General features: G+C 38.6%; 2 protein-coding genes across 2 annotated transcripts; one reads left to right on the top strand and one right to left on the bottom strand.

Moving 5' to 3' along the window:
• Window positions 1-218: 218 nt before the first annotated feature.
• Window positions 219-1,166, top strand: LOC147364861 (olfactory receptor 4F3/4F16/4F29-like). The gene has a single exon (XM_086318987.1). It carries the CDS (start codon window positions 231-233, stop codon window positions 1,164-1,166), a length of 936 nt encoding a protein of 311 aa, XP_086175113.1. The 5' UTR covers window positions 219-230.
• A 5,392-nt stretch (window positions 1,167-6,558) lies between these two features.
• On the bottom strand, window positions 6,559-7,602 carry LOC147364862 (olfactory receptor 4F3/4F16/4F29-like). Its single transcript, XM_086318986.1, has one exon. It carries the CDS (start codon window positions 7,495-7,497, stop codon window positions 6,559-6,561), a length of 939 nt encoding a protein of 312 aa, XP_086175112.1. The 5' UTR covers window positions 7,498-7,602.
• Between the last annotated feature and the right edge of the window lie 14,345 nt (window positions 7,603-21,947).

Below are 21,947 nucleotides of genomic sequence, written 5' to 3' on the forward strand. Positions count from 1 at the left end.
GAGGTGGTGAAAGGTATGTTGCATATGAAAGTGACTCAACTGCTTTAAGTAAACACAGATAAAATGCTTTTTTAGTGATGATATGGCCCTGAGAAAGAATTGAAGGGATATATAATCTTCACAGCATGAAGTTTCTTATATAATCATTATAATATTGAACTTTATTAGCATTCTTATTTTCGTTGATATTTCCTTTTCTTTTATCTGGAAACATTCAAGCTGATAAAGCAATGGATGGAGCGAATCACTCTATGGTGTCAGAGTTCGTGTTCCTGGGACTCACCAATTTCTGGGAGAGCCAACTCCTTTTTGTGTTCTCCTCCATTTTTTGTGTGGCAAGCATGATGGGAAACTCCCTTATCATTCTCACTGTGATGATGAACCCTCACTTACACTCCCCCATGTACCTTCTGTTGGCCAACCTGTCCTTCATTGACCTGGGATTTTCTTCTGTCATTTCTCCCAAGATGATTCATGATCTTTTCAAAAAACGTAAAGTCATCTCCTTTAGTGGCTGCATCACTCAAATCTTCTTCATCCATGTCATTGCTGGGGTGGAGATGGTGCTGCTTATCGCCATGGCCTTTGACAGATACATTGCCATATGTAAGCCTCTCCACTATTTCTCTATTATGAATCAAAAAATGTGTATTTTGCTCCTGGTTGCTGCATGGATAATTGGCTTGATTCACTCTGTGGTTCAACTGGGTTTTGTTATAAAATTGCCATTCTGTGGCCCTAATGTATTAGACAGCTTTTACTGTGACTTTCCTTGGTTCATCAAACTTGCCTGCACAGATACCTACAGGCTGGAGTTCATGGTCACAGCCAACAGTGGATTCATATCCCTGGGATCATTCTTCATATTGATTGTCTCCTACATTTTTATCCTCATCACTGTTTGGAAACACTCTTCAGGTAGCTCGTCTAAGGCCCTCTCCACTTTGTCAACTCATGTCATGGTGGTGATTTTGTTCTTCGGTCCTTGCATCTTTGTTTACATCTGGCCTCACTCCACATCACACCTAGACAAATTCCTTGCTGTTTTTGATGTAGTTCTCACTCCTTTCTTAAATTCAGTCATCTATACATTGAGGAACAAAGAAATGAAAGTGGCAATGTGGAAAGTGTGCAGTCAATTTATTATTTACAGAATGATTTCTTAAATGACAGAAAGTATAAGGTTTCCTTACCAACTTGAAGTAATGTTATATTTCTATTATTTTAACATCAGGAGTTTCCAGGTATCACATACACATTTAGGTTTCCCAGATTAAAATAATATGATTCTTATAAAAATCTTAGCTGAGAAATTGTGTTGCTGCCTATGGTTGGAGGAAGCATGTGGTGTAGTAAAAAGTTTCTTCTGGGGAATGCCAAATGTTTGTCTCTCAAGAGAAATTGCAATTCAATCTGATGAATTTACTATGGACTAGACTTCAAAACACAGGAGAAGGCAATGGCAACCCACTCTAGTACTCTTGCCTGGAAAATCCCATGGATGGAGGAGCCTGGTAGGCTGCAGTCCATGGGGTCGCACAGAGTCGGACACGACTGAAGCAACTTAGCAGCAGTAGCAGCAAACTTCAAAACTGAGTATCTTCAGTGTCAGAATGGGTTATATAAGGGAATTCTGATTGATACTAGGTAAATTAATACTAGATCAAAATATATACACCAAGATGCCCATTTATTAATTTGTCACAAAAAAATCAGTCAAGTAGTTTGAACTTCCACATACCTGTAACTCACTATTTCATTGTAAGGAAATTTCAGAGAAGTTAAGCAGTGATAATAATAATGAACAGGAATTCAGAGCAAGAAAAGTTACTATAATTATTAAAATATTAATTATATCAGATTTGATACTTAATGCCTATTTCTTCACACCAGGATATGATTGTCATTACAATTAGAAAATAGGATCCTTAGGTCAGGCCTTTTATCTTGACTGTGCTGGCTGGTCATCACAAGATTTACCTTTGGTTATTGTTCATAGTATGTTCCAGGCTATGTAACCCCTATGCTCTTACACATGCATTATTATTTCCATAAGTAACTAGCCATGCTCTGCCTTTTCCTTCTGTTGGCATGATTATTCCTGTTGCATTTGGATGATTTGAGTCCTTGCAAGATTTCCAGGTAGTGCTAGTGATAAAGAATTCCAAAGAATTCACCCGCCAGTACAGAAGATGTAAGAGATGCAAGTTCAATTCCTGGGTCAGGAAGATCCCCTGGAGTGGGAAATGGCAACCCACTCAAGTATTCTTGCCTGAAGAATTCCATGGACAGAGGAGCCTGGTAGAACCACAGTCCATGGAGTTGTAGAGTCAGACACGACTGAGCACAGCACAGCACAGCAAGCTAAACTTTAGTTTGGGAAGTGTTTTATATATGATCATATCCTATTTTATAGGAATGAGGGATTTACATCAATAGATTTAGAAATTTCAATTCATATTCATTTCAACAAAGAGGAACCAAGGTCCAGTCTCAAACCTGTAGTGCAAATGACTGAGCCATATACATCCTTATATAGACACCATACCTCTTAACCAGTTAATCAGTCTTACTATTGTCTTATAAGTGGTCCTTATTTACCTTCTAATTTATTTCACTTTATAATTTCCTAGCTTTCTCTTTTGTCCTTTGCCTTATATCATTTATTCATTTTTTGAGTCCTATTTTTTAACATTTAGAAAACTGATACCTATATACCAGTGTCAGTTTATTAGCTCACAGTATTCTCAGTCTCCCTATAATTTTTCTGAAGTGGTATTTTTGAAATGGAAGTTTCACTGCTTTTTCTCTCCCATGGATTAAACGACATTCAGTAGTTCCGGCTGGGGTTCTCCGATTCCTTGCTGTTTTTGTGTGTTGATTTAGAGAAATGCCTGCTCCTCTCAGTCTTTTCTCTTTATGCCTTTGTGTCAGGTCTATATCCATGATAGATAGATTCCCCAACTACATAGTGAATGAGTTTCTCTGCTATCTTATGTAAAATTTTTCAAGGTCATTCTTTCTTATTCTAAAATAATACCTGTTTTTAGTGGACATCTACTCTGTTCTTTGCCCACATCAGCAACCTTCTTCTTCTGGTAAATGTTATCTTTTTCTTGTGGTAACTGTGTGGTATGATTAGAAGAAGACATGTAGATCCTACCTCTCTGACCACTACTGTTTTTTCAAAGGTTGGGCTTCTGAACAAGTCATAATGACATATCTCCAAGCCACAGTTGAATAGTGCAAGTATGTCTCTGACCACAGAGGTCCAAATCTGAGCTTCTCCCCCGGATGTTAGACTTGGGAGTAGAGAAACCAAGCCTAAGTCCTTTTTGGAGTGTGATGTGTACAAATTACTGGTAATCGTATTTCCTCCTGTTAGAAATTGAATCTGGAATAATTTTTTTTTCATTTTATTTTTAAACTTTACATAATTGTATTAGTTTTGCCAAATATCAAAATGAATCCGCCACAGGTATACATGTGTTCCCAATCCTGAACCCTCCTCCCTCCTCCCTCCCCATACCATCCCTCTGGGTCGTCCCAGAGCACTAGCCCCAAGCATCCAGTATCGTGCATTGAACGTGGACTGGCAACTCGTTCCATACATGATATTATACATGTTTCAATGCCATTCTCCCAAATCTTCCCACCCTCTCCCTCTCCAACAGAGTCCATGAGACTGTTCTATACATCAGTGTCTCTTTTGCTGTCTCGTACACAGGGTTATTGTTACCATCTTTCTAAATTCCATATATATGCGTTACTATACTGTATTGGTGTTTTTCTTTCTGGCTTACTTCACTCTGTATAATAGGCTCCAGTTTCATCCACCTCATTAGAACTGATTCAAATGTATTCTTTTTAATGGCTGAGTAATACTCCATTGTGTATATGTACCACAGCTTTCTTATCCATTCATCTGCTGATGGACATCTAGGTTGCTTCCATGTCCTGGCTATTATAACTATTAGCAAGGTGAAAAGACAGCCTTCAGAATGGGAGAAAATAAGAGCAAATGAAGCAACTGACAAACAACTAATCTCAAAAATATACAAGCAACTCCTACAGCTCAACTCCAGAAAAATAAATGACCCAATTAAAAAATGGGCCAAAGAACTAAATAGACATTTCTCCAAAGAAGACATACAGATGGCTAACAAACACATGAAAAGATGCTCAACATCACTCATTATCAGAGAAATGCAAATCAAAACCACTATGAGGTACCATTTCACACCAATTAGAATGGCTGCGATCCAAAAGTCTACAAGCAATAAATGCTGTAGAGGGTGTGGAGAAAAGGGAACCCTCTTACACTGTTGGTGGGAATGCAAACTAGTACAGCCACTATGGAGAACAGTGTGGAGATTCCTGGAATAACTTTTTTTAAAAATGATATGGTAGAGAAGAAGATGTAGTATTTAGGTTTGGCGGTATTCAAGTTCTTGATTCTAGCTGTCTTGGACATTCAGCTTTTGCACTCAGTTTGATTACTAGCTGAGCTGTTAAATAAGCCAGTACATCCATCCTCTTGCATAAGCTTAAGTTGTGATTATGTCATTTACAGTCAAAAAAGTATTGATAAGTACATCTTTGATTCTAAGTAATTCTTTCAATTACTTATGATGTGAAATACCTGTTTTCTTATTTCTTTAAGAAAATATTATAGTTGTTAATAAAATAGAAATATGCTCATTCTGTTAGATTTATATGGATATTAGAGATTAAAATAGAAATTACCCATAAAAATTACCATCTGGATATAATTATGAGTAATGTACTGGCGTATTTATTTCTAGTATTTTTCTATGCCTACATAAATATACATTTACACAATTGTGATTTTATGGTCTCTACATTGTTAACCTGACTTTTTCAGAATATTGTGAGAATTCTTTTACATTATTAAATATTGTAATACAAAATAATTTAAAATGCATACATAGAATTGCATTATATAACTCTATCATAATTATATTTTTTATTCTTCTGTTGGTCAATTAAGATTATGTTAAATTTTTTGCTGTGCTTTGAAAATTCTTTTCTCTACCCCATCTGTATTTAATATTACTTCTTTTATAGCTTGATATATTCAGAATTAGTATTATTTAAGAATATTTAAACTCTTTATTCATATAATCATCTCTCATAAAAGATTTGTACTGTGTGGAAAAGAATCCACTTGCCAGTGCAGGAGATGTGTGTTCAGTCCCTGGGTCAGGAAGGGACTATATCATCTATGTCACCACAGAGCACCGAGATAAGCTCCCTGTGCTATACAACAGGTTCCCACTAGCCATCTATTTTACACATGGTAGTGTATATATGTCAATCCCAATCTCCCAGATCATGCCACCCCTCTTCCTCTCTGACCCTGTGTCCATATGTCTGTTCTTTGTGTCTCTATATCTATTCCTGCCTAGCAAATAGGTTCATCTGTACCATTTTTTTAAATTTCACATATATACATGAATATATAATATTTGTTTTTCTCTTTCTTTCTTACTTCACACTGTATGACAGACTATAGATCCATCCACGTCTCTACAAATAATCTAGCTTCATTCCTTTTTAGTGCTGAGTAATACTCCATTGTATGTATGTACCACATTTTCTTTATCCATTCATCAATGGTTATTTAGGTTGTTTCCATGTCCTGGCTGTTGTAAATGGTGCTGCATGAACATTGGGATGCTTGTGTCTTTTTGAATTATGGTTTTTTTAGTATATGCCCAGTAGTAGATTGCTGGGTCATATGATAGTTCTATTTTTAGTTTTTTAAGGAACCTCCATAGTGGCTGTATCAATTTATATTCCTACCAACAGCACAAGAAAGTTCCCCCTTCTGCACATCCACTCCAGTATTTGTTGTTTGTGGATTTTTTGATGATGGTCATTCTGACCTATGTGAAGTGATACCTCATTGTAGTTTTGATCTACATTTCTCCAACAATTAGTGAAGTTGAGCATCTTTCGTGTGCCTCTTGGCATCTGCACATCTATTTAGATCTTCCACCCATTTTTTGATTAGATTGTTTGTTTTTTGGATATTGAGCCATATGAACCATTCATAAATTTTGGAGACAAATCCCTTGCTGGTCTCATCATTTGCAAATATTAATATTTCCTTCCATTCTGAGGAATAATATATTACTTTCCAACACTGATTGTTATTCTCTGCTTGGCACATTTTGATGGATAAGAAAATTGGAAGTGGAGGATTAAGATGATAATCAACTTTTGTTTGAGGTATTTTGCATAGTAATTATACAGAGAACGAGTCAAGCATTTCTTAATTATTAAAAAAAATAAAAAATAAAAACCACCCAGAGTTATCATAAATATTAAATAAAATAATTTATATAAAAATCAAACAGAAGTTGGAAAAATAGAAACTGCGATGTTAGCTCTTTTTCTCCTTATTTATTTGATATATAGCAACATGAAAAATGCCTAAATATTACCTAGTACATAAAATTAATAGAGGCCTGAAATGACATTTTTTCTGTTGTCATTAAGGGTAGAGCTAAATATCTTTTATCTTTAGAGTATTTAGGACATCTTGCTGTAACTCACAAGCTGATGGCAGAGTTTCTTCATTGATGCTTTCATCTCCTTGTTCCTGAATGTATAGATGACTGGATTCAGAAAAGGAGTGAGCACTGCATCAAAGATAGCAAGGAACTTGTCCAAGTGTGATGAAGGGAAGGGCCAGGTGTAGAAGAAGATTAATGGCCCAAAAAATAAGACCACCACAGTGACGTGAGCTGACAAGGTGGAGAGGGCCTTGGATACACTACCTGAGGAGTGTTTCCAAACAGTGACCAGAATGAAGATATAGGAAATAATCAATATGAAGAAGGAGCCCACAGAGATGAGTCCACTGTTGGCAGTGACCATGAACTCTAGTCTATAGGTCTCTGTGCAAGCAAGTTTAATGAGTCGGGGGAGGTCACAATAAAAGCTGTCCAGTACATTAAGACCACAGAACGGCAACTCTATGACAAAAGCCAGTTGGGCCACTGAGTGGATGAGGCCAAGGACCCAGGCAGCAGCCAAAATCAAAACACACATTCGTGGGCTCATAATGGTCAGGTAGTGGAGAGGCTTGTATATGGCCACATATCTGTCAAGGGCCATGGCAATGAGCAGCACCATTTCTGTGCCCCCAATGTCATGAATAAAGAAGATCTGAGTTAGGCAACCCCCAAAAGAGATGGCTTTGCGTTTTCTGAAAAGGTCATAAATCATTTTGGGAGCAGTAGTAGAGCAAAACCCCATGTCAAGAAAGGAGAGGTTGGCCAGCAGGAAATACATGGGGGAGTGCAAGCTAGTGTCAGCACTCACAGATAACACAACAAGGAGGTTTCCCATCAGGCTTGCCATGTAGAACACAGAGAAGAAAAGGAAAAGAAGAAGCTGGATCTCCCAGGAATCGGAGAGTCCCAGGAACACAAACTCAGACACCACAGAGCAGTTGGCTCCACCCATTGTCTCTGCAAACAGAGGTGACTCAATTTTACTTAAAAAAGAGTAGAAAAGAAATCAAATTTGAGAGTCAGTGATCACATGAAAATACTGCCTTAATTCACAGAACCAAAACACCTATAATATAACCCCTTAAACTGTAGTTGCAGAAAATATGCAGTAATTATTTGCCACAAAGCACTGCTTCTTACTCCCATGCCTCCCTAGGTTTTGATAAAAGAATTAAAATATTCTGCCGAATCAAAAGGGTTATGAGAGGAAGGATAGGAGTGCCCTGGAATACCATGAAGGGAGGAAAGAGAGGAAATACAAATGAACTTATTGATTTTGCTGTCACAGTCTGTTACTCATGCCCATTGTTGTTGTTTGTTGTTCATGGCTAAGTCATGTCTGACTTCTCATGACCTCATGGACTGCAGAGTGCCTACCTTCCCTGTCCTTCACTATCTCTTGGAGTTTGCTCAAACTCATGCCCATTGAGTCAATGATATCATCCAACCATCTCAGCCTCTGTCGTCCACTTTTCCTCCTGCCCTCAATCTTTCCCAGCATCAGGGTCTTTTCCAATGAGTCAACTCTTTGCATCAGGTGGCCAAAGTATTGGAGTTTCAGCTTTAGCATCAGTCCTTTCAATGAATATTTAGGGTTGATTTCCTTTAGGATTGACTGGTTAGAGCTTCTTGCTGTCCAAGGGACTCAAGAGTCTTCTCCAACACCAAAATTTGAAAGCATCAATTCTTCGGTGCTCAACTTTCTTTATGATCCAATTCTCACATCCACACATGACTATTGAAAAAACCATAGCTTTGACTCTACAGATCTTTGTGGGCAAAGAGATGTCTCTGGTTTTTAACGCACTGTCTAGGTTTGTCATAACTTTTCTACCAAGAACTTACTTTCTAAGGAATCTGCCTGCAATTCAGGAGACCAGGGTTCGATCCTTGGGTTGGGAAAATCCTCTGGAGAAGGGCATGACAGTCCTCTCCAGTATTCTTGCCTGGAGAATCCCATAGACAGAGGAGCCTGGTGGGCTACAGTATGTGGGGTCGCAAAGAGTTGGACATGACTGAGTGACTAACACTCCTACTTCTTCCAAAGAGCAAGCATCTTTTAATTTTATGGCTTCAGTCACAGTCTGCAGTGATTTTGGAGCCCAAGAAAATAAATTCTTCCATTGTTTCCATTCCCCCTCCCCCATCTATTTGCATGATTTGATGGGAACGGACGCCATGATTTTAGTTTTTTGAATGTTGAGTTTAAGCCAGCTTTTTCACTCTCCTATTTCACTTTCCTTCAGTTCCTATTCACTTTCTGCCATTAGGGTAGTATCATCTGCATATCTGAGGTTATTGATATTTCTCTGGGCAGTCTTGAATCCAGCTTATGAGTCATCCTGCCTGGCATTTCACATGATGTACTCTGCATATATGTTAAATAAACAGGGTGACAATATACAGCCTTCATGTACTCCTTTCCCAATTTTGAAACAGTCTGTTGCTCCATGTCCAGTTCTAACTGTTGCTTCTTTGACCTGCATACAGGTTTTTCAGGAGGCAGGTAAGGTGATCTGGTATTCCCAGCTGTTTAAGAATTTTCCACAGTTTATTGTGAACCGCACAATCAAAGGCTTTAGCATAGGCAATAAAGTGGAATTAGATGTTTTTCTAGAATTCTGTTGCTTTTACTATTATCCAGTGGACGTTGGCAATTTGAGCTCTGTTCCTCTACCATTTCTAAATCCAGCTTGTGCATCTGGAAGTTCTCAGTGCACATATTGTTGAAGCCTTGCTTGAAGGATTTTGAGTATTACTTTGCTAGTATATGAAATGACTGCAATTGTGCAATGGTTTGAACATTCTGTGGCATTGCCCTTCTTTGGGATTGGAACGAAGACCAGCCTTTCCAGTCCTGTGGCCATTGCCGAGTTCCCAAATTTGATGGTATATCAAATGCAGCACTTTAATAACATAATCTTTTAGGATTTGAAGTAGCTTAGCTGAAATTCCATCACTTCTGCTAGCTTTGTTCAGAGTAATGCTTCCTAATGCCCACTTGACTTCACACTTCACACTTCACACTTCACACTCTGGCTCTAGGTGAGTGACCACACCATCGTGCTTATCTGAATCATAAAGACCTTTTTCATACAGTCCTTCTGTGTACTCTTGCAACCTCTTAATATCATCTGCTTATGTTAAGTCCTTACCATTTCTACTGTATGTGCCAATCTTTGCATGAACTGTTCCCTGAGAATCTTTAATTTTCTTGATAAGATTTTTAGCTTTTCTCATTCTGTTGTTTTCCTCTCTTTGCATTTGTTCACTTAAGAAGGCTTTCTTATCTCTCTTTGCTATTCTTTGGAACTCTGCATTCATTTGGAACTCTGCGTATCTTTCCCTTTTCCTTTGCCTTTTGATTGTCTCCTTTTCTCAGCTTTTTGTAAGGATTCCTCAGACAACCATTTTGCCTTCTTTGTATAGTTTTGATCACCACCTCCTGTGCAGTGTTGTGAACCTCCATCCATAGTTCTTCAGGCACTCTATCAGATCTAATTTCTTAAATCTCTTTGTCTCTCCCACTGTATAGTCATAAGGGAATTGATTTAGGTCATACCTGAATGATCTAGTGGTTTTCCCTACTTCCTTCAATTGAAGTCTGAATTTTGCAATAAGGAGTTCATGATCTGAGCCCAAGTCAGCTCCAGATCTTGGTTTTACTCACTGCATCAAGCTTCTCCATCTTTGGATGCAAAGTATATAATCAATCTGATTTCAATATTGACCATCTGGTGATGTCCATGTGTAGAGTCATCTCTTGTGTTGCTGGAAGAGGGTTTTTGCTATGACTGGTGTATTCTCTTATCAAAACTCTGTTAGCCTTTGCTCTGCTTCATTTTGTACTCCAAGGCCAAACTTGTCTGTTACTCCAGTTAACTCTTGACTTCCTACTATTGCATTTGAATCCTCTATGATGAAAAGAACATCTTTTTTGGCTTTAGTTCTAGCAGATCTTGTAGGTCTTCTTAGAACCATTCAACTTCAGCTTCTTTGGCATTAGCAGTTGGGGCATAGACTCGTATTACTCTGATATTGAATGGTTTGCCTTGGAAAGGAATAGAGATCATTCTGTCATTTTTGAGATTGCACCAAAGTACTGCATTTCAGAATCTTTGTTGACTATGAGGGCTACTCCATTTCTTCTAAGGGATTCTTGCCCACAGTAGTAGATATAATGGTCATCTGAATTAAATTTGCCCATTCTCATCCATTTTAATTCACTAATTCCTAAAATGTCAATTTTCACTCTTGCCATCTCCTGTTTGACCACTTCCAATTTACCTTGATACATGGACCTAACATTCCAGTTTCCTATGCAGTATTGTCCTTTACAACATTGGATTTTACTTTCACTACCAGACACATCCACAGCTGGCCATCATTTTCACTTTGATTCAGCCTCTACTTTTGTTCAGCCTCTTCATTCTTTCTGGGGATATTTATCCCCACTCTTCCCCAGTAGCATATTGGACACCTACTGACCTGGGGGGCTCATCTTCTAGTTTCATATCTATTTGCCTTTTCAAAGGCAAATAGGGGTTCTCAAGACAATAATACTGAAATGATTTGCCACTCCCTTTTCCAGTGTACCATGTTTTGTTAGAACTCTCCACGATGGCCCGTGGATTTCCCCAAACCTGACAATTCTGAGACCTTCATTTTCCTTACCCCCGATTATCTCCTATATGCAATGCTATGTTTCATTAATACTCTCTTATGTTTAGCCTGACTGTTGCAGTTTTATCAAATCATAGTCACCTTTTCCTCAAGCCCTAATAAAACTATCTAGCTTTTGTAGCTCAGCTCAGGGAGTGTGAATGATCACAAAGCTTGCGCTATGAGAGCAAATAGCAGAGTTAGGACAAGCCAGAAAGAGATCTGTGAGGCAGACTCTAAACATGGATGAGCTAATGCAATGTAGCAAACAAAATTCTATGTGATATTAGTAAATCATTGTCCATGCCATGTTCACTTAATGGTTCTTGGGATGTCAGAAAGAACACTGCATTTGAAAACAGAAGACTTGTGATCAATTCTTAGCCCTAAGTTTATGGGAAGTTGGAGTAAGTCCTTTCTCTCATCCCTTCCACACTCAACTCACTTTTTAAAAAGAGTTTCATAACTTTATGGTTGCTACTCATATTTATGAAGATTTCATAAAATTGCAAATAGTTGCAATACAAAAGGCAGTTATTACAATGCAACATTGTTCATCAGCATCTCTTGAAAAACCCAGTATAATTATTGGGCAACAATATTGCATGGGGAAATTGAATAACTGTCAGTTCAGTTCAGTTCAGTCAGTTGTGTCCGATTCTTTGAGACCCTGTGGACTGAAGCATGCCAGGCCTCCCTGTCAATCTGTTTTTCTAAATTGAGGCATAATTTACACACAATAAAATGCACAGATCTTAAGAACTCAGTTTTATAAGTTTTAGCAACAATAACTCCTTGAACTTAGTTTCACCATCTAGAAAATAAAGGAACTGAGCAGGTGACACTAAAGCATCCTTTCAAGTCTAACATTTCTATGACCTTATAGCACAATGCCAGTCCAGTACCTAATGAACCTGACTGTAACGATGGTATTCTCTGTGCTGAGTCCTACCATATTCACTTCTTTTCCCTCATCTTCAGTTGATTATAAATCCCGTATCCCACAAAAAGCCATCCCTTTGTATTATATTAGTCTTCCTCTTCTCTAGTTACTTTCGTCACTCTTACAGTATTATTTAGCATATTATTGTAAATCCTCTATGTCATTTATTTTGCCCTTTATCATAACTATCTGTAATCAATCAATAAGCATTTTCTAGATAAATACTAAGCACAAGGTATTGTTCTAGGACATTAAGGATTCCATCAATTATTATATTCTTTGCAGCCAAAGATGGAGAAGTCAGCAAAAACAAGATCAGGAGCTGACTGGGGCTCAGATCATGAACTCCTTATTGCCAAATTCAGACTTAAATTGAAGAAAGTAGGGAAAACCACTAGACCATTCAGGTATGACCTAAATCAAATCCCTTATGATTGTACAGTAGAAGTGAGAAATAGATTAAGGGACTAGATCTGATAGACAGAGTGCCTGATGAACTATGGACGGAGGTTGGTGACACTGTACAGGAGACAGGGATCAAGATCATCCCCATGGGAAAAAAATGCAAAAAAGCGAAATGGCTGTCTCAGGAGGCCTTCCAAACAGCTGTGAAAAGAAGAGAAGCGAAAAGCAAAGGAGAAAAGGAAAGATATAAGCATCTGAATGTAGGGTCCCAAAGAATAGCAAGGAGAGATAAGAAAGCCTTCCTCAGCGATCACTGCAAAGAAATAGAGGAAAACAATAGAATGGGAAAGGCTAGAGATCTCTTACGGAAAATTAGAGATACCAAGGAAACATTTCATGCAAAGATGGGCTCAATAAAGGACAGAAATTGTATGGACCTAACAGAAGCAGAAGATATTAAGAAGAGGTGGCAAGTATACACAGAAAAACTGTACAAAAAAGAGCATCATGACCAAGACAATCATGATGGTGCGATCACTCACCTAGAGCCAGACATCCTGGAATATGAAGTCAAGTGGGCCTTAGAAAGCACCACTACGAACAAAGCTAGTGGAGGTGATGGAATTCCAGTGGAGCTATTTCAAATCCTGAAAGATGATGTTGTGAAAGTGCTGCACTCAATATGCCAGCAAATTTGGAAAACTCAGCATTTGACACAGGACTGGAAAAGGTCAGTTTTCATTCCAATCTCAAAGAAAGGCAATGCCAAAGAATGCTCAAACTACCACACAATTGCACTCATCTCACATGCTAGTAAAGTCATGCTCAAAATTCTCCAAGCCAGGCTTCAGCAATACATGAACAATGAACTTCCAGATGTTCAAGCTGGTTTTAGAAAAGGCAGAGGAACCAGAGATCAAATTGCCAACATCCGCTGGATCATGGAAAAAGCAAGACAGTTCCAGAAAAACATCTATTTCTGCTTTATTGACTATGCCAAAGCCTTTGACTGTGTGGACCACAATAAACTGTGGAAAATTCTGAAAGAGATGGGAATAGCAGACCACCTGACCTGCCTCTTGAGAAACCTATATGCAGGTCAACAAGCAATAGTTAGAACTAGACGTGGAACAACAGACTGGTTCCAAATAGGAAAAGGAGTACATCAAGGCTGTATATTGTCACCCTACTTATTTAACTTATACGCAGAGTACATCATGAGAAATGCTGGGCTGGAAGAAGCACAAGATGGAATCAAGATTGCAGGGAGAAATATCAATAACTTCAGATATGCAGATGACACCACCCTTATGGCAGAAAGTGAAGAGGAACTAAAAAGTCTCTTGATGAAAGTGAAAGAGGAGAGTGAAAAAGTTGGCTTAAAGCTCAACATTCAGAAAACTAAGATCATGGCATCTGGTCCCATCACTTCATGGCAAATAGAGGGGGAAACAGTGGAAACAGTGTCAGACTTTATTTTTTGGGCTCCAAAATCACTGCAGATGTTGATTGCAGCCATGAAATTAAAAGATGCTTACTCCTTGGAAGGAAAGTTATGACCAATCTAGATAGCATATTGAAAAGCAGATATATTACCTTGCCAACAAGGTCCATCTAGTCAAGGCTACGGTTTATCCAGTGGTTGTGTATGGATATGAGAGTTGGACTGTGAAGAAAGCTGAACGCCGAAGAATTGATGCTTTTGAACTGTGGTGTTGGAGAAGACTCTTGAGAGTCCCTTGGACTGCAAGGAGATCCAACCAGTCCATTCTGAAGGAGATCAGCCCTGGGATTTCTTTAGAAGGACTGATGCTAAAGCTGAAACTCCAGTAGTTTGGCCACCTCATGTGAAGAGTTGACTCATTGGAAAAGACTCTGATGCTGGGAGGGATTGAGGGCAGGCGGAGAAGGGGACAACAGAGGATGAGATGGCTGATGACATCACTGACTGGATGGACATGAGTTTTAGTGAACTCCGGGAGTTGGTGATGCCAGGGAGGCCTATGCTAAGTCACTTCAGTCGTGTCTGACTCTGTGGGACCCCATAGATGGCAGCCCACCAGGCTCCCCCATCCCTGGAATTCTCCAGGCAAGAACACTGTAATGGGCTGCCATTTCCTTCTCCAATGCATGAAAGTGAAAAGTGAAAGTGAAGTTGCTCAGTCGTGTCCGACTCTTAGCGACCCCATGGATTGCAGCCTAACAGGCTCCTCCGTCCATGGGATTTTCCAAGCAAGAGTACTGGAGTGGGGTGCCGTTGCCTTCTCCGGCCAGGAAGGCCTGGCATGCTGCTATTCATGGGGTTGCAAAGAGTCGGACATGACTGACAACTGAACTGAACTGAACCGAACTGAACCCTTAAGGCATTTACATATTTTCACATACTAAAAATATAAACAATAAAAATTCTTACATAAAAATGTCAAATAAGTGGCATGAGCATAGAATTTTTGAGGCATAAATGATACCTATGAATTGGAGTGATCAGGGCTGTCTTCAGAAAGAAATCAATATCTGTGATGCAGTTTAAGATTGGATATAATTTATTTTGATATATAAATTCATATCTGCCTCTTAAAAAAATTACTGAGATGTGATCAGAGAATATCTCCCAGTCTGAGGCATTGTTTAATAAGCTAGCTACAAAAATAATGATAACAAGCAGAAATAAAGTAAAAACAGTAGCTACCATGGGTAAGATATAACAATCACATCTTTACAGACACTATCTTGTTTGATATTCATAAAAACCATAAAAGTTACTATCAACTCCTTTTCACAGTGAAGGAAATTGAGACCACAAAGGAGAAAGCCATAGGTTAGTACAGTAAGTGGTGGAACTAGTATTAATTCCCTAGTCTTCCTCTCAACCAATACTATTCTCATGATTTTCTGATTATTTAACATACCTTACTCCCTTTCTGGATACCTTGTATTTTACTCTTAGCATCCTAGGCAGATCCCCAGTGAGAGAAATGGAAGCTTTGTCCTTAAGTATTTACAAGCATTTGAGTTTCTTAAGCTGTTTCAAACACATTCATAAATTCATCATGGTTATTGAAATAACCATTGTAGAAAAAGGCAAATCTGTGTAATACCTGCATCTCAGAGCTCCTGGTTGAGTTCCCAGACTCAGTTCTCATCCACATGAACTCTTTTAGTTTCCCATAGAGGAGACTCTGCTCATATGTGCACTCTCATTAACAGAGAAAACAAAGCTGCTCAGTGTCCACATTAAGAAATAAAGCCCCGCATTACACTGAGTCAAATTCTATTCCCACTTACAAAACTGCCTTCCTGCCTTCTCTAATTCCCTTTCTTGAGTCTCAATCTTGGATAACAATGAATAAAAAGAAAAAAAAAGTAACTTCAGTTTCTGACTGCATATGCTCTTTCCTATCATTTGTATTAATTCTTGCTCATTAAGCTCAACTGAAGCTGCTTGTACAAGGTAGCAATTAACGTCTTTACAAAATGATCCTGTCACCAAAAATGTCTTTTCAGTACTGGCCTCTGGGGACTTCAACATGGTACACCAGTATCCTCAAGCTAGTTCTATATTTGTCACCAACCTACTCATATAAAGACGTAATAAGACCCAACTCTGTTACCAAAGAGTTAACCACCTTCAACTTTTCTTGGTTAAAACTACCATTGCTTCGTGTTCAAATAGCTGTAAAATGCTATTGTTATGAAAGATGTGACTAATTAGCACACAGGAGAGTCTGACCAAATAATACTGCAGAGACTTTGGACTGCCAATACGAGTTCATTTGATCAAGGGAATTGTCACCCAGAATCCTGACACACCAGCAGAGGAAGGTATAGGTTAGTCACAAAAGGGAAGAAAAAGAGATCAGAAAAAGTTTTACCAGCTTTACAACAAATGCTAAAGGAACTTCTCTAGGTGGGAAACGCAAGAGAAGAAAAAGACCTCCAAAAACAAATCCAAAATAATTAAGAAAATGGTAAAAGAAACATACATATTGATAATCACCTTAAATGTAAATGGATTAAATGCTCCAACCAAGACAGGCTGACTGATTGGGTACAAAAACAAGACCTGTATCTCTGCTGTCTACTGGAGACCCATTTCAGACCTAGGGACAAATACAGACAAAAAGTGAGGGAGTGGAAAAATATATTCCATGAGAATTGAAATTAAAAAAAAGCTGGAGTAGCAATACTTATATAAGACAAAATAGACTTTAAAACAAAAAGACTGAATTCAATCATTTAATAAAATCTTTATAAATTAAAAAAGATAAAATATTATTAAAATTTTTAAAAATTCTTACACTTGTACCTTTTCAAATGTTGTGATCTGAACTCTTTGAATTACATGCATCAGAATTCAATAAAAGCAAACCTAAATAACCTAGAAAAAAAGAAATGTAGAGTTTCAGATTTATGAGGAAAAGATTTAAAAATCTTTTGTGTGTGTGTATATATATATACATGAATATACTTGATATATTGAACTGCATTGTTAAAAATGGCTGAGGTGGTAAATTTTATGTTTTTTTAACACAATTAAAAATTTAAACATATATTTATTTATTTACTTATTTAAATTTTAAACATATATTTAAAAAGGAACTTATTGACTCAGCTTATTGGGATGTCCAGTAGTGGAGCCAGCCTCGGGGACTCCAGGGAGTCACTAACTTGCACACTTTTAGATTTTGCTCTGTCATTTACTCCATTTCTCTTGTTCCTTTCCCCCCACCCCCACTTTTTTTTTTCTCTCTTCCTTCTCTATTGACTATCTCTTTGCGAGGATGCTAAGTCGCTTCAGTTGTGTCCTACTCTTTGCAGCTATGTGGACTGTAACCTGCCAGGCTCCTCTGTCCATGAATTTTCCAGGCAAGAATACTGCCGTGGGTTGCATTGCCTCCTCCAGGGGATCTTCCTGACCTAGGAATTGAACCCACATGTCCTATGTCTCCTATATTGATAGGTGGGTTCTTTACCATTAGCGCCACCTGGGAAGCCCATTTATCTCTTTACATTGATCTTATTTTCCTCTGCTGCACATGGACTTTTTTGTGCATGGTGTGGAGAGAAAGGAGAGGCTGCAAATAACTCAAAGTTTAAGTCATTCTAGCAGAGTGACCCTGTAGAAAAGGGAAAATTATTCTTTCCTAGCATCTATAATGAAACACAGTGAGAGAATCTTAATTGTCATTGTTTTGGCTCCATGCCAGGGCACTCATGGGCTAAGTCTGGGCACACGCCCACCCTAGCTGCAAAGGCCAAGGTTATCTTGTTCACAACCTTCAGATAACTATGTGAATTTGAGGAGGAACATTTCCCAAACATGGAATGTGGGGTAAAGCTATCAGTGGAAGGAGAGAAGTGATTTAGGGCAGCCAAAAAGTTTTCACATATCACTTTTTTTATTTGAAATAGAAGTTAATAACCACTGCTGTGGTGTTCTTCCTCCCCATCCTCACAGGTAAATTACTAGTTCTAAAATATTGATTTACCAGTCCCTCACACATATTAAAGACATCAACTCCTATATCATATTTGTGTTCAAAATGCTTCCCTAATTTGTTATTTTCTTTTTAATTTTGCTTATTATATTTTGCAACATTAAAGTTGTACTTTTCATGATTCTAACTCCATTGAGCTTTTAAATTGTGACTTCATAGTTTTATTTTCAGGAAGTCCTTTTCCATTCCAATACATAATGAATATTTATGAACATGTATTTCTGAAATATTTATCCACCTGAAATATAATAGGAGAGGATCTAAATTTTTCAGATTTGCTTATTAATTTTTTAAGCACCATTCAGTGAATAATCATTTCCTTTCTGGTTTGTAGCAATTTATACTACATTATTACATAAAATATAGTCTTTGTCTCTCAGACCCACATGTAACATGTCTTTGGACATTTTCTCTTGGATGCTTCATATGTCTTTTGACTGAACAAACTCAAAACAGTATTCATTATCATCACTGAAGACCATGTCCTCCAATATCATCTATTCAGTCTTAAAAATAAGAAACCCAGGAGTGATTCTTTCACTCTCACCTTCTTCCTCTCCCTCTTCCATTCTTTCTCTCTTTTTCTCTTAATTTGTTACTCATAAAGCAAACATCTTGTGCCTACTAAGTGCTAGGTGTTATGTAGGCTTTTGGGATGAATCAGTAAATAATTTAACAATTTGTTTTCTTGTGAAGCTTATATTCTAGTGGAGCTATCCAGACAATAAGTAATAAGCAAAACAAATTTTGTAGTAAGTTGAGAAGAAATAAGTACAGTAGTAATATAATAGTGTAGGCTAAGATGAATCTGAGACATCAGACTGAGGGGAGAGAGTTGCATTTCTTAGAAGGGTGGATTAGGTAGGGATCATTGGGAGGTGTCATTGAGCAAAGGCTTGATACAGATGAGTGAGTTAGTAATACAGGAAAAGGCACCCACCCCATCAGAGATATAGCCAGTAAAAGGCTGGTGTTCTTAGGAAAGATCAAGATGTTTACTGTGTCTTTGTTAGTATAAAAAAGTAGGAGAATAGTAAACTATTCAAGGAGGCAAAGGGAAGCAAATTTAGGGGGGGTTCTGTAGACCACTGTAAAGAATTTGGCTTTTACTGTAAGGAAGAGGGGGGCCTCTGGAGGGTTTTGAGAAGAGAGGTGATATGATATCACTTACATTTACAATTATTTTTATGTCTGGTTGTCCTGCTGAGAATAGCTTAGGGAAAGGTGGTGCAGTGGTGTCAGCAGTGATGTTAGGAGTCTATTGCAGAATTTAAGGGACGAGAGAGATAGTGGCTTGGGTAGCAGTACAGATGCTAAGATGCTAGTGGTGATATTTTGAAGGATTGGTGTTTAGTCAATAAGTCGTGTCCAACTCATTTGTGACCCCATGGGCTGTAGCCCACCATAGTCATCTGTCCAAGGATTTCTTAGGCAAGAAGAGTGGAGAAGGTTGTCATTTCCTTCTCCAGGGGATCTTCCCCACCCCAGGATTGAACCCCAGGATCTGCTACATTGGCAGGTGGATTATTTGCTACTGAGCCACCAGGTAAGTCCCTTTGAAGAGTTAACAAATAGGATTTTTTAACTGAAGGAATAGTGGATGTAAGAGAAATGATTCCAAGTTTTTTGACTTAAGCAACTGCAAGGATGAATTTGTCATCATTTAAGATGAAGGGGTAGGTAAGAGCAGAAGCTCAATTTAGTACTCTTTGCATCTAATATGTTTATGGTATGTGCAAGTGCAAATGTAAAGTAGGCATCTGAATAAACAAATCTCAATTACCTAGTAGAGAGCAAGAGACTAACACACAAATGTTATTAAAAGATGTGATACTAGGTGAGATAACCTAGAGCATGAATATAGTTAGAAAAGACATGAAGTTAAAGACATGAGCCCTGATATCCTCTAGCATTAAGAGTTCAGAGAAAACATGAGTAATAATTAATAAGACAAAGAAGGAGCTATTGGGTTCAGTTCAGTTCAGTTCAGTCTCTCAGTCATGTCCGACTCTTTGCGACCCCATGAATCGCAGCACACCAGGCCTCCTTGGCCATCACCAACTCCCACAGTTCACTGACACTCACGTCCATCGAGTCAGTGATGCCATCCAGCCATCTCATCCTCTGTCGTCCCCTTCTCCTCCTGCCCCCAATCCCTCCCAGCATCAGAGTCTTTTCCAATGAGTCAACCCTTCGCATGAGGTGGCCAAAGTACTGGAGTTTCAGCTTTAGCATCATTCCTTCCAAAGAAATCCCAGGGCTGATCTTCAGAATGGAACGGTTGGATCTCCTTGCAGTCCAAGGGACTCTCAAGAGTCTTCTCCAACACCACAGTTCAAAAGCATCAATTCTTTGGCGCTCAGCTTTCTTCACAGTCCAACTCTCACATCCATACATGACCACAGGAAAAACCATAGCCTTGACTAGACAGACCTTTGTTGGCAAAGTAATGTCTCTGCTTTTGAATATGCTATCTAGGTTGGACATAACTTTCTTTCCAAGGAGTAAGCGTCTTTTAATTTCATGGCTGCAGTCACCATCTGCAGTGATTTTGAAGCCCCAAAGAATAAAGTCTGACACTGTTTCCCCATCTATTTCCCATGAAGTGATAGGACCAGATGCCATGATCTTCATTTTCTGAATGTTGAGCTTTAAGCCAACTTTTTCACTCTCCTCTTTCACTTTCATCAAGAGACTTTTTAGTTTCTCTTCACTTTCTGCCATAAGGATGGTGTCATCTGCATATCTGAGGTTATTGATATTTCTCCCAGCAATCTTGATTCCAGCTTGAGCTTCTTCCAGTCCAGCATTTCTCATGATGTACTCTGCATATAAGTTAAATAAGCAGGGTGACAATATACAGCCTTGACATACTCCTTTTCCTAATTGGAAGCATTCTGTTGTTCCATGTCCAGTTCTAACTTTTGCTTCCTGACCTGCAGACAGATTTCTCAAGAGGCAGGTCAGGTGGTCTGGTATTCCCATGTCTTTCAGAATTTTCCACAGTTTATTGTGATCCACACAGTCAAAGGCTTTGGCATAGTCAATAAAGCACATAGATGTTTTTCTGGAACTGTCTTGCTTTTTCCATGATCCAGCAGATGTTGGCAATTGATCTCTGGTTCCTCTGCCTTTTCTAAAACCAGCTTGCACATCAGGAAGTTCACCGTTCACATATTGCTGAAGCCTGGCTTGGAGAATTTTGAGCATTACTTTACTAGCATGTGAGATGAGTGCAGTTGTGCGGTAGTTTGAGCATTCTTTGGCATTGCCTTTCTTTGGGATTGGAATGAAAACGGACCTTTTCCAGTCCTGTGTCCACTGCTGAGTTTTCCAAATTTGCTGGCATATTGAGTGCAGCACTATCACAGCATCATCTTTCAGGATTTGAAATAGCTCCACTGGAATTCCATCACCTCCACTAGCTTTGTTCATAGTGGTGCTTTCTAAGGCCCACTTGACTTCACATTCCAGGATGTCTGGCTCTAGGTCAGTGATCACACCATTGTGATTATCTCGGACATGAAGATCATTTTTGTACAGTTCTTCTGTGTATTCTTGCCACCTCTTCTTGATATCTTCTTCTTCTGTTAGGTCCATACCATTTCTGTCCTTTATCGAGCCCATCTTTGCAGGAAATGTTCCCTTGGTATCTCTGATTTTCTTGAAGAGATCTCTAGTCATTCCCATTCTGTTGTTTTCCTCTATCTTTGCATTGATTGCTAAGGAAGGCTTTCTTATCTCTTCTTGCTATTCTTTGGAACTCTGCATTCAGATGTTTGTATCTTTCCTTTTCTCCTTTGCTTTTCGCTTCTCTTCTTTTCACAGCTATTTGTAAGGCCTCCCCAGACAGCCATTTGATTTTTTTGCATTTCTTTTCCATGGGGATGGTCT

Source organism: Bos grunniens, chromosome 10 (genome assembly GCF_055505025.1).
Source record: "Bos grunniens cultivar Pamir isolate PY7600 chromosome 10, Bosgru_T2T1.0, whole genome shotgun sequence".
NCBI classification, from domain to species: domain Eukaryota; kingdom Metazoa; phylum Chordata; class Mammalia; order Artiodactyla; family Bovidae; genus Bos; species Bos grunniens.